At 34.2% G+C, this 16,901-nt stretch overlaps 1 protein-coding gene across 3 annotated transcripts in view; it reads left to right on the top strand.

Moving 5' to 3' along the window:
* Positions 1-16,901, top strand: part of IQCM (IQ motif containing M) — a 524,263-nt gene that overhangs the window by 214,600 nt on the left and 292,762 nt on the right. For all 3 annotated transcript variants that reach the window (XM_056802759.1, XM_007496247.2, XM_056802758.1), the window contains one exon: positions 466-515. In XM_056802759.1, the coding sequence (XP_056658737.1) occupies positions 466-515 (50 nt within the window). The remainder of the gene's footprint in view (positions 1-465; positions 516-16,901) is intronic.

Genomic DNA, 16,901 nt, shown 5'->3' with positions numbered 1-16,901 from the left:
AATTCTATGGCTGTAATGATTAAGCTGTCTTCCATTTGTTATTTATTTTATTTTATTTATTTTGACTGATCGCCACCTGTCAGGAACCCTGGAGTCGCAGGTGAGGCTGGACCCTGACCGTGGCAGTTAGGCAGCTTGGTAGCTCAGTGGATAGAGAAGCAGGCATGGAGAAAGGATGTCCTGAGATTAAATTTGGCTTCAAATACCTCCTACTTGTATGACTCTGGGCAAGTCAATTGACCTTCTCAACCTAGCCCTTATTACTCTTCTTCTTTGGAACTAATAAAAAGTATTGATTCTAAGATTGAAGGTAAGGTTTAAAAAATAGAAAAAATTAGTTGGGACAATTTTATGAGGGATATGACTATATCTTAGAATAATCCTTTCTTAGGAAAATTGAAAACAAAATATACTAAATTGATTAAACTTTCAGTTTCTTAGTTTCTCTCTTTCCTTTCTGTCTAGATACCAAAGCTGGAAGAAAGGAAGAAGGGTCCTAAGGGAGAAGCAAAAAGGTATAGGAATGTTTTTCCCACTATTACAAAAAAGTACAAATATCCTTACTTTTAGTTTTGTAAATGGGAATACAATTTTTTTTCTTGAAATTATATACTGGATTGTCTAAAGTAATCTATTTATTCAGTGCCACTTCTATTAAGCTACCAAAAATTATTTATTGAGTTAGAAAAAATAATATAGATATTTATTTGGATGAAAAAGGTAAAAAATATAAAAGGAATTAATAAAAAAGTCACTAAGGATATCTAGTAGTACCAGATCCTAAACTGTATTCTAAGGTAGTAATTACCAAAACTATCTGGTACTTGCTAAGAAATAGAATGGTGAATCAGTGGAATAGAGTAGGTATACAATACACAGTAGTAGATTAATATAATACCTTCATATTTGACAAATGCAAAGAACTAAGTTTTTGGGATAAAAACTCACTATTTGGAAAGCAGTCTAGCTGCATCTAAATTTCTGAAAATGAAACAATTGACTAGTTGGAGGAAAGGGATAATACTGTGTATCATAGCAACCCTGATTAATCAAGTACTATTTAATTTGACTGGAGCAAAGTGGCCTTATTTATCATGGTGCAGAAAAAGATTGTTAGACTTGGTCGATCCATACAAATCTCAACTCCATTGCATGTTACCTGTGTCCTCTTGGGCAAATCAGCTTACCTTTTTGACCTCTAGTCTTAATATAACTAGTAATATAAATTTAAACCTGGAAGGGACCCTATAGATCGCCTACTTTACTTCCAAATTTCTTTAAAGATTAGGCACCTCAGACTGAGAAAGACTAGGTAATTTAATCAGTCATATAGCTAGGTTGTGGTAGGAACTACACTAACTTATATGTTTCTTAATTCCTGTTTAATGCCCTTTGTCTTATGCTAAATTGCCTCCCAATCTTAGTCTTCAAAGAAAATAATTGCTACATAATCATATTGGACCTCAGTTTATAAATCTAGTGGTGAAATACTAGACTCTTTTGGTCTTCTTGCTGTAGTGATTAATTTATATTACCTAAGAAATGACATTAATTTATGTCTATGTTTGTTCTTTTATCCTTTCCCCGTTTCCCTATATTAGCAACCCATTTAAATAGGTCAGGTTGGGCTGACTTCATTTGTACCCTATATTTCATGTAATTTTAATTCTTCTATTTTGATGTTGATTTTTATTTTTAATCTAAGATTTTGGTGATCTGGTTTTACAGACAGTTGATAAGAAAATTACTTCCACATGCATGGAATCTTAAAAAAAATATCTTAATATATAATCAACTTCATTTTAAAATGACATTATGTAGTATTTCTCATATCTGGCACCTCTTTTCAAGTATTTATGATGTACAGATTTTTGAGGCTTTATAGTCTCTAAGCCTTAAACTTTTTATTTTTTAAACTATGTTTCTGTGTATGTGTATACTATTTCCCCCAACTATTAGATTGTAGTAAAGTTAAAACATATGTTGATTTTATTTGAAGGTTCTTATTGAGTTCTTTGTAAAATTCCTTTACTTCTTCATCCCCTTAAGCAGATTTAAAAATGTATGTTTCTTAAGGGCTGGTAGTATTGTATTTAATTTTTTATCTCTATTGTTGCTTAGCTCACTGCTTGGCACAGTTGATGTCATTTAAAGTAAAATTTTGGTAGGTTTCTTGAAAATACTTATAACAAACAGCATAATGCATGATGACAAAATTTTCCATGTAATGGCATTTCATGTTACTCTTTGATGCACTATAAAACCAATACTTCCAATTATTTTGCCTCTCCAGGGAGAGTCTATGAGAACTACCTTCCTTTTTAGCTGTAACTTCTCTTTGTTTCTGAGTATCATTTTTAACAAGAATGCCTATATTGACAACTTATTATCAACTCATTGGTCTCATATTTAGAACACTAATATCTAGTTTTTGTGGACAGTTTAAAACAGGAGTTGCTATTCTTGTTATTGTCATGGACTCTTCATTGTTAGTCTGTTGAAATCTATGAGCATTTTTCATAACTGTGAATTTTAGATTTACTCCACCCTGCTTAGTCTAGCAACCAGGAATGTACACACTCTGACTTAAGGATTAAGTGTTGAGGAGGATGGCCTATGACAGACACGTGCTAGCAAGTGATAAATAAGAAACAACTGACAGACGCCCTGGGCTGTCCTAAGTCAAGCTTAAGCTTCCATTGGTACCTATGAGATGTAGGAAGTGATGTAAAAATGGTCTATATACTTCACGTCATTTCCTCTCTCTGGGCTCTCTTGCGGAGATGTGGCTCTTGTTCTCACACTCACTTGCAAAGACATTGGTCTCTGTTGGCAGCATGAGGAGTGCTGGGTGCCGTTTGGCATTTTGGCAGTTGACATTTGAGGCTTGCTTTTTAGGGACTGGAGAAGCTCAGTAGCATGGGTTAGGTGAGGTGTCTTCCCTGAGTGACCTGGGTGAGTAATTTAGGATGATTCCTTTTTCCTTTACCTCCTAAAAGCACTATCCTCTTAGGAGGCCCCTCATCTTGGAGTAGACCTCATGGCTGGAAGCTGAGCTAGTTTTAAATCTTCTGAGGAGGCCTCGTGGCTGAGTTCTCTGAACTTCCTTTGGCTTAGGCCAGGCCTGAGAAATCTTATACCCTTTTCTCTCTCTCTCTTCTTAATTTCTTCCCTCTATTGTAATTAAACCACCATAAAATTCCCAAACTGACTTGAGTATTTTTATTGGGATTGAATTAATCTCCGGCAACCAGTAGTATAATATATTCAGTCTATAACCCCTAAATTTTACCCTTACAGAAGCATGTTTTAAAATTATAAAATAAAATGTGTAAAATTAGAAAGGAAAACAATGTTGAAATATAGTTATTAAAAAAAAAAACCAAGTTCATGGGCTCTAGGTTAAGAATCCCTGGTCCAAAAATTATGTGATATTTGGCTTCTTCTGTTTTCTTTTTTGAAATCATACCACTGTTATTACATAAGTGAAGGGGGATATAGTAGACACTAGGACACAAAGACAAAATTCAACACTTAAACAAATACCTAATACGAGATCATGAGACAGAAGAAAATACTTATATTTGGGGCAGAGAGAATCAAGGATATGTTAGTTTTGAAGCCAGGGATTACAATCTATAGGAAGGGAGAGTGCATGTCGGGCATGGAGAAAACTATTTCAAGTTAAATAGGACAGTTGGATGATAACATGGGCTGCACTGAAGGAAATAACTTGAAATAAGTCTAGAAAGACAATCTGGAGTCAGGTTATGTGGGACGTGAAATAATGATCTATGGAATTTGTATTATAGCAAAAAAGCAGTAGGGAGATACTAAAGATTCTTGAGCAAAGGAATGACATTATCAGTACTGTGTTTTGAGAAGATTATTTTGACAGCTTTATGAGGGATGAATTAGAGAGGAAAAAAAATTGGCAGCAGTGGGACCAATTAGGAGGTTATTGCAATAGTCCAAGCAAGAAGAAATAAGGGTTTGAGCTAGGATGGTGGCTATGAGTGGAAAGAGGGTGATGGATGTGAAAGACATTATGTATGGAAGCAGACCTCACTTATATGCCTATAGATTTCTGGGATGAGACAGAGAAGGTAAAAACAGAGTAATGAGTATAAAGATAATGAAATAGACAATATTTAGAGGCAAAAGTTACTTCATTTTCTGTTGAAATTTTAAATAAACTCATTCACATTTGTGTCCTTATTTTGTGTTAACTATGTAACTTACAATTTAGAGGGAGTTGAGGTTTACTTCCTTTTACCTTCTCTTCCTCCTCCCTTCCATACATTCTTTAAGAACTTGGCCTGGAGGTTTTTCTCTAGTTAGAGGAGAATTTCTGAATCCTCACTTGGCTGCAGGACTTCTTATAGCCTGGATGAGGCATAATACATTATCATCTTCCCTCCATCATCAGTCAGGTTCAATATGAGAGTGGCTATTTTCTCATGTGCCCTCATGCAGTTAGGATAAAAAAATATCACATATGCATCACCATTTCCAGGTAACTGGAATTGTTTTTTAAAGAATTTTACATTTAAAAGTTTTAAAGAAAGTAGTTGCCTCATTATGTATGGAAGCAGACCTGACTTATATCCCTATAGATTTCTGGGATAAGACAGAGAAGATGACAAATTTATATTTTATACACACACACACACACACACACACATATATAATTTATATAGATTACAAATTTATATTCCCACATGCGCTTCCATTTATGGGTGGGGGGGGAAATGATGGAACTTAACTAAAACCACATGTGCATATTTTATAACTAGGCAAATTGATACAGATACATATTCAGTACAAATAGTCAAGTCTTTCAAAAGACCAATCAAGCCATGTAGATGGTAGAAAATGGAGGTGAAAGTTGGATTGATGATGGCAGGACACAAGGACATGTTGGTACCTAATTTCTTTTGATTAAATGGTGAATATTCCTTAAGTAAGGCCCTTCCTTCCTCCTGCAAAGTCCCACCTGGGTGATAGCAGTCAGTCAGTCAAACAAAGACTTAGCAATTATTTATTGGTAAGTTAATGTACTTATGTATTATAAAGGAAAATGTAATTCTGGCTCTCAAGAAGTTCTCATTCCAATGGGAAAAGACAATATGTAAGTAAAAATGTACATATAAGGTACATGCAATATAATGGAAGATAAGTATAGAGGGAAGCGTTGGCAGTGTGTCTATTCCAGGAAGAAGGAGGAGGTGACCTCTTGCAGGAGGTAGAGTTTGAGCTGAGTCTTGAAGAAAGCTGGTAGCCAAGACAAAGAAGATCAGTATTTTAGGCATACAAGACAACCAAAGTCATGGAGTCAGGAGACTGAGTATTGATTTAAACTTATTTATTTATTTAGAATATTTTTCCATGGTTACATGATTCATGATTCTTCCCACCTTTCTTCCCTCCCCCATCTCAGAGCTGACGAACCATTCTACTGGGTTATACATATATCATTGTTCAAAACCTATTTCCATGTTATTCATATTTGCAGTAGAGTGATCTTTTAACATCAAAACCCCAATCATATCCCAATAGAGCTATGTGATCAAACACATGTTTTTCTTCTGGGTTTCTGTTACCACAGTTCTTTCTCTGTATGTGGATAACATTTTTTTTTCTCTCGTAAGTTCCTCTGGATTGTCCTGGATCATTGCTTTGCTAGAAAAGTCTATTACATTCAAGTGTGCCACAGTGTAAGTCTCTTTGTACAATGTTCTCCTAGTTCTGCTCCTTTCACTTTGCATCAATTCCTGGAGGTCTTTCTAGTTCACATGAAATTCCTCCAGTTCATCATTCCTTTCAACACAATAGTATTCTATCACCATCAAATACCACAATTTGTTCAATCATACCCAGATTGATGGATATCCCCTCATTTTTCTAATTTTTGCCACCACAAATAGATTGCTATAAATATTTTTGTACATGTCTTTTTCTTTATCTCTTTGGAGTAGAAACCCAGCAGTGGTATGACTGGATCAAAGGGCAGGCATTCTTTTAAAGTCCTTTGGACATAATTCCAAATTGCCCTCCAGAATGGTCAGATTAATTCACAACTACAAGAGCAATGCATTAGTGTCTTGATTTTGCCACATCCCTTCCAAAAATTTATCACTTTCCTTTGTTGCCATATTGACCAGTCTGCTAGGCGCTACATGTGTTAATTTTCATTTTTCTAATCAAAAGGGATTTAGAACATTTTTTCATGTGATTATTGATAGTTTTGATTTCTTCATGTGAAAACTGCCTATTCATATTGTTAGATTTAAAATGGTTGAAGGCCTTAAACTGTAACAGTTAAAAGAGTGATGTTGTAAACTGTAGTGAGTTAAAATGGTGGAAGGTATAAATTGTGATAGATATAAGAGAGGGTGAGTAAATTTGACCACAGAAAATATGTTTCACTACAGTGTCTTGGTTTTTAAATCAAATATAAGGTGGTCGCCAGGGAAATATTCCCAATTATTCAAATACCCAAGTCAACTGGATTTTATAGAGATTTTAATTAATACAAATGTGGAATTAAAGAAAAGAGAGAAAGAGAGAAAAAGGAAATAAGTATGAAGGGCCTTAAGCCAACATGGCCTAGACCTGATTCTTAAGAGAGAGAGATCAGTCAGTCAGTCTTTTAACACTCACCACAAGGTCTGTCTAAGCAAGGATTCTAGTGACACCAGGCCAGCTCCATCTCAGCTGACTTCACCAGAGAGAGTTCCAGCCAGAGTCCTCCTTAAAGAGCCTTCCAGCCAGAGACTGTTCCAAAGGGTCTCTCTCCAGAGCCTCCAGAGGGACAGAGTCCCCTCAGAGGAGCTCCAGCGAGACCTCCTTAGAGATTGTCCTCCAAGAGCTTCCCTTCTCCAGAACCTCTCTCAAGAGATTCTTCCCAAGCGATCCTCATCAGAGATCCTCCAAAAGGATTTTTTTTTCCTCAAGAGATTCTGCTTTTTCTTATATAGGGGTTTTTCTCCTATGTCACCTCCCCTAAGTCATTACATCTACCAATCACTGTAGACGTTTTCCAAAGGACTGCCCATCTGAAATCCTGCTAAGTCGACTAATCTTCTCAGTAAGTCTGAACCAGAAAAAATGCTGCTGTGTCGACTAATCTCCTCAGTAAGTCTGAACCAGTGAAAACACAGCTGAGTCAACTAATCTCATTAAGAGAAAACTTGCCTGACCCTTTTAGGTACATAGCATCTCATTGTATCAATTCTAAAAAACAGGCATGGCTCAAAGAACTCCTTGCCTTATTATAAGCATGGGCCCAAGTACTTTCATCGTTTAGCAAGGAGTTTTCTCCCCTAAAGCAGTCTTAAGTACGGATGGAGTTGAGGTCCTCCCATTTCGGATCCTGGCAAGTTCTCACATCAAAATGGGGAATGTTTCCCAGTAGGGAATTTGTTCCAATGGAGGATTCCTCAATGTGGAAAATTTTAACATTCACAACTCTGAGAAATTTCAAGATTTACAATATCCCTCAACTATTGGTCAGTTGGGGAATAAGTTGATTTTTTGCCTGAATTTGACTTAGTTCCTTATATATTGGAGATAGTAAACCTTTGTCAAAGAGTTTTGTTATAAAATTTTTTCCCTGGGTGGTTGCTTTCTTTCTAATTTTGGATGCATTGGTTCAGTTTTTACAAAAACTTTTTAATTTGATATATTCAAAACAATTCATTTTACATTTTGTAATGTTCTCTGTCTCTTGCTTGGTCTTAAATTCCTCCCTTTCCAACAGATTAGACAGGTATACTATTCTATGTTCAACTAATTTATTTATGATTTCACTCTTTATGTTTAAGTCATTTACCCATTTTGAATTTATCTTGGTACAAGGTGTGAGATATTGATCTAAACCTGATTTTCCCCATACTTTTTTCCAATTTTCCCAGCAGTTTTTGTCAAAGAGTGAGTTCTTGTCCTAAGAGCTTGGATCTTTGGGTTTATTGAACACTAGCTTTCCAAGATAATTTATCCCTAGTCTATTCTTTTGATCCACCCTTCTGTCTCTTAGCTAGTACCATCTTATTTTGATGACCACTGCTTTATAGTACAATTTAAGATCTGGTACTGCTAGGTCCCTATCCTTCACAATGTTTTTTTTATTATTTCCCTTTATATTCTTGATCTTTGGTTCTTCCAGATGAACATTGTTATCATTTTTTTATAATTTTATAAAAAAAGTTTTTTGATATTTTGATAGGTATGGCACTGAGTAAATAAATTAATTTGAGTAGGATTGTCATTTTTATTATATTAGCTTGTTCTACCCATGAGAAATTAATGTTTTTCCAGTTATTTAGATCTAATTTTAATTGTGTGAAGAGTGTACTGTAGTTGTGTTTATATAAATTCCTATGTTTGTCTTTGCACATAGATTACTAAATATTTTATATTGTCTAGAATGATTTTAAATGAAGTTTCTCTTTCTAACTCTTGCTGCTAAGTTTTGTTGGAAATATATAGAAATGCTAATGATTTATGTGGGTGTATTTTGTACCCTGTAATTTGCTAAAGTTGTTAATTATTTCCACTAGCTTTTTAGTTTTTCTAGGATTCTTTGTGCACCATAATATCACCTGCAAAGAGTGATAGCTTAGTTTCCTCATTGCCTGCTTTAATACCTTAAATTTCTTTTTCTTCTCTAATTGCTATTGCTAGCATTTGTAGTACAATATTAAATAATAGAAGTGATAATGGGCATCCTTCATGCACTCCTGATCTTATTGGGAAGGTTTCTAACTTGTCCCCATTGCAGATGATGCTTGCTGATGGTTTTAGATATATACTGTTTATTATTTTTAGGAAAGGCTTTTCTTTTTCTATTCCTATACTTCCTAGTGTTTTCAATAGGAATGAGTATTGTATTTTATCAAAGGCTTTTTTTGCATGTATTGAGATAATCATGTGATTTCTGTTGGTTTGATTATTGATATGGTCAATTATGTGGATGGTTTTCCTAATATTGAACTATTTTTGCATTCCTGGTATTAATCCCACCTGGTCATAGTGAATAATCCTTGTGATCACTGTTTGAAGTCTTTTTGCTAGCATTTTATTTAAGATTTTGCATCTATGTTCATTAATGAGATTGGTCTATGGTTTTCTTTCTCTGTTTTTGGTCTTCCTGGCTTTAGAATCAGTAACATATTTATGTCATAACAGGAATTTGAAATTCCTTTTCTTATTTTGTCAAATAATTTGTATTATTGGGATTATTTGTTCTTTAAAAGTTTGATAGAATTCACTTGTGAATCCATCTGGCCCTGGGGATTTTTTCTTAGGAAGTTTCTTAATGGCTTGTTCAATTTCTTTTTTCTAAAATGGGATTATTTAAGTATTCTTTTTCCTCTTTTATTAATCTAGGCCATTCATATTTTTGTAAATATTCACCCATTTCACCTATATTGACATACTTATTGGCATATAATTGGGGGAAATAGTTCTTAATAATTACCTAAGTCTCCTCTTGACTAGAAGTGAGGTCACCCTTTTTATTTTTGATACTGTTAATTTGATTCTCTTCTTTCGTTTTTTATTAGATTAACCAGTAGTTTATCTATTTTATTGTTTTTTTTTCAAAGTACCAGCTCCTAGTCTTATTTATTAGTTCACTATTTCTTTTACTTTCCTTTGATTTTTGGGATTTCCAATTTAATTTTTGCCTGGGGATTTCTAATTTGTTTTCTTTTAAGTTGCAAACCCAATTCATTGTTCTCCTCCATCTCTATTTTGTTGATATAGGCACTTAGGGATATAAATTTTCCCCTGAGTACTTCATTGACTGTATCCCATAGATTTTGATATGCTGCTTCCTTATTGTTATTCTCCTCATTGAAATCAGTAATTGTTTCTATGATTTGTTCTTTGACCTACCAATTTTGAAGTATTATATGACTGTTTCCAATTAATTTTTAAATTTCCTCTCCATGAGCTCTTATTAATTATGATTTTTATCACATTATGGTCTGAAAAATTTGCAATTATTATTTCTGCTTTTCTACATTTGTTTGCAATGTTTTTATGCCCTAGTACATGGTCAATCTTTGTATATGTACCATGTGCTGCTGAAAAGAAGGTTTATTCATTTTTATCCCTATTCAATTTTCTCCATATATCTATTAGTTCTAATTTTTCTAATATTTCATTCACTTCTCTTGCTCCTTTCTTATTTATTTTTTTTTGGTTTGATTTATCTAATTCTTATAGGGGAAGGTTGAGGTCCTTCACTGATATGGTTTTACTATTTCCTCCTTAAGATCCTTTAAAAATCTGGATGCTATACCATTGGTGCATATGTATTAAGTATCAATATTCCTTCATTATTTATGCTGCCTCTAATCAAGATATAATTTCCTTCCTTATCTCTTTTAATAAAATCTATTTTTACTTTAACTTTGTCTGAGATCATGATTGCCACTTCTGCCTTCTTTGTCTCAATTGCAACCCAATAGATTCTGCTCCAGCCTCTTACCTTTACCCTGTGTGTTTCTACCTGTGTCAACAGTATATGGTAGGATTTTGGTTTTTAATTCATTCTGCTATCTGCCTCCACTCTGTGGGTGAGTTCATCCTATTCACATTCACAGTTATGATCACATCTATGTATTCCCCTTTATTTTGACTTCCTCCTTTAATCCCAACCTTTCTCCTTTTCCTCTTACCTTTCCCTCAAATATTTAGGTTTTAGTCAGTCTTCCCCCTTTCCCCTCCCTTGTAGATTGAGTGTTGAGAGTAAGGAATGGTGTAAAAAAGACCAGTGTTGCTGGATTGTGGAATACATGGAGGAAGTTAAGGTGTAAGATTACTAGAAAGGTAGAAAAAGCCAACTTGTAAAGGGCTTTAAATGCTAAATAGAGTATTCATTCTTTCCTCTTAAAATTATACTCCCATAATTTTATTGCATATAACCACCCACTGATGACCTCTCTTCCTGTGTATTTCTCATCTTGCTGTTCCAAAAATCTTTCATAATGGATAATAAAGATTACTAATTTAACTTACAACCTTCCTCTGACTATTTTACTATTTCATGGCTACCAGAGTAGCAATTAGTTTGTCCTTTTGACTAGTGGTGTCAAGCTCCTATATAAATCAGGCTGACTAAACCATTCCAAAGAATCCCTGTGGACAACTAATTGATTTGGAAACCACCCTTAACATCTATATTCTTTTATATTTTTATTTTTAAAAATTCCCACTTATATCTAATGTGGGCAGCACTCACAGGTGTTTTAGAGCTGACTGTAGGTCTGATACCTTTGCATTCCATTATCTGCTCATCTGCTTTTCTCAAATGCATTCTTAAAATTCTGTTTTATTCTTAGCTTTGTACACTCTTCTTCCCACCATTGAGAAAATAAGAAAAAAAAACCCTTATAAACATGTATAGTCAAGCAAAAAATATATATATACTGCATCAGCCAAATCCAAAAAAAATGTATGCCTCAAATTGTCCTCTGATTCTATCACACCTCGTTTTTAGAGATAGGTACCATGTTTCATCATGAGTTCCCTGGAATTGTGACTAGTCCTTAATTAAAGTTGTCATGTCTTTTAGAGTTGATTATTGTTACAATACTGATGTTATTCTATAAATTGCTTTCTTGGTTCTGCTCAATTCACTTTGCATCATTTTCCACAGGTCTTCCCAGATTTTTTTGAACCCATGCCCATTGTAATTTCTTACAACACAATAGTATTCCATCACATTCAAAAGTCATGATTTGTTTAGCCTTTCCCTAATCAATAAGTACTCCCTCTTACAATTTATAATTTTTTGCTATGATAAAAAGAGCTGCTATAAATATTTTGGTTTATGTATACTTTTCCATTTTTCCTCTTACTTTTATCTTTTTGGATTATAGATATAGTAGTGGTATCCCTGGGTCAATTTGGGTATTGATAGTTTATTAGAAATTTGAGCATACTCTACTGAGACTTGTCTCTTGAATTATGTAATTGAGCTAGAAAAGTTGACCCTCTCACTCTTTTACCTTCTGAAGGGTTAGAACAGACTCTCTTAAATTCTAAAGTCATAATATCAGTTTCAATACTGAATACTATATAGCTTCTGAATGGATAACACAATTAGCAATACTCTCCTTGTACTACCTCCTGTCTCCATTAATATCTGACTGAATATAACAATAATATCTTTGACATACTATTTAAAATGTGATAGAAGACACTTTAGAGGAAGGAGAGATGAAATTGGAGACAAAGGACTTGGCTCAAATGTTAGTGCTACTTCTTCTTGAGTGACTTTGGGGTAAGCCACTTCACCTCAGTTTTCTCACATGTAATATCAGGGGATTGAGCCATATGATCTCCAAGGTTCATTCCCTAAATATTTCCATAAAAATCAAATAAACATTTGGATTTTTATACTTGCCTATAGATCTTATTATGTCATGGATCCTTTTGAAATCTCATGAAGACTCTGGATGCCTTCTCAAAATTGTGTTTTTAAATATATAAAATAAATATATGGGCTTATGAAAGAAATCAGTTATATTAAAGTTGTTATTAAATATTACTATGACTAGCTAACAGTTATATAGTGCCTAAAAATGCTAGGTACTGTGTTAAGCACTTTAAAATTATTATCTCATTTGATCTTTCCATCAATCCAGGGAGGTGTGTGCTCTTGTTATTCTCATTTTACAAATGAAGAAACTGAGGCAAAGAGTGAGTTTTCCCCAAGGTCACACAGATAATAAGAATCTGAGGCTATGTTTGAATTCAGGTCTTTCTGACTCCAGGACTGTTGCTTTATCTATTGAACCACCTAGTTGTGTAGTTCATGGACTCCAGCTTAAGAACTCCTGTGACCTACATATTTTTCTATTGCTGTTCTGATCCTGTGATTTCATCAGTGTAAGGAAATCTGCTACAGCAAGGGAAACTCCTTCCACACATCAGGAACTGATTTGTAATTTATAATCTCAGCCTGTGGACACTGAGAAATTAAGAGACTTGCTCAGGGTTACAGTCAGTAGTGTCTGAGGCAGAACTTGACCTCAGGCCTTTCTCAGTCCTCTATCCACTTTACCAAGTAGCTTTTCATTCAGCCTACATAAATCTCTGTTTAAGTGTTATCCTCTTATAACTCCTATTTGTCCTTATTAACATGTCCATTTAGAAATTAATCGATCTTATGAATTCCTCCCCTTTCCTTTCAACAGCCCATCTGCTTATACTCAAATTGAGCCATCTCCAAAATGCCCTTTTCCCTCTCCTCTGGTAAATTCCTGATTATAGTCACAATCTCACAGAACCTTAGCTTGACGGGATGCCTAATACAACCTGCGAGTGATGGATAATTTATTTTACAATAGCCCGGCCAAGGGGGCATCCAGCCTCTGCTTGAAGATTTCCAGGAATGAGGAGCCCTTTATCCCCTGAAGTAGTCCATGCTAATTTTGGAAAACTCTAGTCATTAGATCTTTTTTCTTCTTTATTTCAAGACTAAATTTACCTCTCTGAAACATAACACCATTGCTCCTAATTCTGATCTCCAGGGCCAACTAGAATGAGTATGCTAGCCTTTCAAACATTTGAAGATAGATATTGATTCTCTTCCTCTCTCCCTTTCTCCCCTCCCCTTGTCCCATCTCCAAATGTTCTCTTTTATAAGCTAAATATCCTCAATTCATTCATTTATTCCTATTATATTTTGGTCTATAGTTTGATGATTTCACCTTCTTTCCTTTTTTAAAGATCAGAAAAACATTTCTCTAACCCAAATTCTATGTCATTTCTCCCATTCTCCTTGATTTTCAAGAAGCAACAACAAGAAATAAGGCTTAGAAAACACATCTCAGGATGTTCAGTACAGTTCCTTGAACTCATAAGAGCAGTTAGGTGCTCCCTTACCATCTCTCTTATCTTGTTAATCAATTCCTTATTAACAAGTTTTACTTTTACATAGTCATATAAAAGATCTGGTACAGAAAACAAAGAAAAGGAAGCTTGATTTGTTCTGACTTCTTTCTGACATTCTGTATTATCATCCAATTTTACACTAACCAGAAACTGTCCATTCTTTGATCGTGCTCTTAGCCCCAACCTAGCCAAAAATTGTCTTTGTCTCATTCTGAGCTTTAGTTATCCAGATTCTATTCTTATAAGACAATGTCATTTAATAAAATACTTATCTTATATTTTTTCCATTCTTGCCATTTTTTTCTATATACATCTTGAAAATTTTAACATAAAATAAAAAATATATAAAACTATAAGTTGGGGGTAGCTCCATGGCTTTGTGCATAGAGAGCCAGGTCTAGAGATGGGAGGTCCTAGGTTCAAATGTAGCCATAAATACTTCCTAGTTTTGTGACCCTGGGCATGTCATTTACCATTGCCTAGCTCTCCTGTCTAAAACCGAATGACTTAAAGGCTTGTTGTTGTTTTTTTTTTTTTAATACACACATATAGTTAGTTCCCAGTGTATTCACACTTGTCAAGGATTTTGAAAAATTATAAAAATATGAAAATAAATAATGAAATAATAAATAATGAAAATAAAAAATAAAAAAATAAAAAAAACCCTTTTACTTTCATTTTTGCTCTTTTGTTTCTGAAACAAACAATTGATTGTTTCAGACTGTGAGATTTTCTTGGCAAAGATACTCGAGTAGTTTGCATTTTCTTCTCCAGCTCGTTTTACAGTTGAGGAAACTGAGGAAACTGAGGATAGTGGGGTTAAGTGATTTGCCCAAGGTCACACAAATAGTGTCAGAAACCATATTTGAACTCAGGAAGATGAGTTTTCCTGATCTCAAGACTGACACTCTATCCATTGTGCCACCTAGTTGCCCTACTTTCTTCAACTGAGGTAATTGGAAAAAATATAAGGAATGGCAGATAGTATTCTTAAGTCCATGGAAAGACACTATTCTCTAGAAGTATTTCCTGAGAGACTGTGATAAGGCTTAGATTCAAATACCTTTAGGATTTCTTTGTTAGATTGGGATAGTACTAAGAAATATAGATTTGGTCCATTTTTTCTTGATCCTTCTGGAAGAAAATGAATACTTATGCTTTATGGGCACGAAGTAGTCAATAAACCTTTGCTTCTTTTGTTTCTTAAAATATGAACCATATTCTCTGACTTGCTTTCAGCTGCTTTCCCTGAAGGCTATTTTAACTTGGAAACCACTATCAAAGAACACACAAATATACACACATGTATTTATAAAATTAGATAAAATAAATCAACCTAGAATACATAACAGATATCTGGAATCTCTGCTGCCCCTCAATTTCTCCATAGAGGTGGGAGGCAGGTTTTATTGTTTGTCCTATGGTCATAACATTTAGTATTATTGGCATTTACATTTTGATTGTCACTGTGTGTACTTTCCTTTCAGTTCTGCTTTCTTTGCTCTGCATTATTTGCTCAGAATTCCTCATATTCATCATCACTTAGAAAGAAATAATTGTCCATTATATTCGTATAACACAGTTTGTTAAATCACATGCCAATTGATGCTCAACCATTATTTCCATTTTTGTTTTTTGCCATTTACAAAATATTTTAGAATCCATGGAACCTTTCCATCTGCCTCTGACCTCCATGTGTATACATGTTAAGTGGGCATTATAAACCAAATCTATTTTGGTTACCAAATGAGAGTGTCTTAGTGCTGAAAATAAGAATTTGCTTTCTTTATAGAAGAAATCAAGATCAACTTTTTTTTTTTTTAAGAAAGATTATGATATGGTGGCCTAGAGACAAGAGGTCCTGGGTTCAAATCTGACCTCAGACACTTCATGGCTGTGTGACCCTGAGCAAGTCACAAATCCCATTGCCTATTCCTTATTGCTCTTCTGCATTGGAAATAATTTGTAATATTGATTCTAAACGAGGATGTAAGTGTTTTTAAAATACATGAAACCTTTTTTATGGCTACTTTATGTAGTAGAAAATATATATTAAGTTTTTTTTCTAAATGCCTAACAATTCAAATTTAATTTGCAATTGCCAAAAGGGCAATTTCTGGGGAGTTAAGAATAACGAGAGGCTTGAAGCAAAGTCCTTAAGTCATTTGACCATGAGAATATTTTAGAATTAAGTACTGATTTTAATATTTTTTATAGTTCACAGTGAGATAATCAAGAACTTCAGAATGTTCACTTTTAGGAAAACTTCAAGCTCCCATAATCTTTTTTCTCTGAAAGGGCTCCTGGTATCTTTGTAGCCATGTGTCTTTCTCTCCATCCCATTAACTCTGTAATGTTCAACCCAATTCTCTTCTATTTATTTTTGCATGATATATTTTATTCCAATTATCAAAGCATTTCACATTATAAAGTAAAGCAAAATAACATTTTAGCACAATTAAATGGAGTTGGCTCTCTTGTACTCAGCAGAAACTGCACACCAAAAGGAAAAGTAGAGGATGTGATCTATTTACTATGGTTATAGAAGTGCCATTTTATTTTCTAGGGCATCTGAGTGGCACAATAGATAGAATTCTGGGCCTGGAATCAAAAGACTGGCCTCAGACACTGACTGTATGATACTGAGCAAGTCACAACCTCTGTTTCTCTCAGTTTCCTCAGCTATAGAAGGGAGATAATAATAGCATCTATCCTGCACCTCCACCCCCAGGTTGATATAAGGATCAAATGAAATATTGGTAAAGAATTTAGCACAGTAACTGGCACATAATAAACACTATATAAATGTTAGCTATTATTATCATTTCTAGCTTTAATATTTATCTTACCTAAACATCCTTTCCTTAGGTTGAAATTGTATCACCCCTCCTCTACAGAAGCCAGTGTTTTTTTTCTTTTTCTAATAATATTTATTTAATAAAGAAAACCAGACTTTGCATTAAAAAAAATCAAAGATCCTATTGCAGACC

The sequence above is a fragment of the Monodelphis domestica genome, chromosome 6 (genome assembly GCF_027887165.1).
Source record: "Monodelphis domestica isolate mMonDom1 chromosome 6, mMonDom1.pri, whole genome shotgun sequence".
Taxonomy (NCBI): Eukaryota; Metazoa; Chordata; class Mammalia; order Didelphimorphia; family Didelphidae; genus Monodelphis; species Monodelphis domestica.
This window is presented reverse-complemented; position numbering and strand designations above follow the sequence as displayed.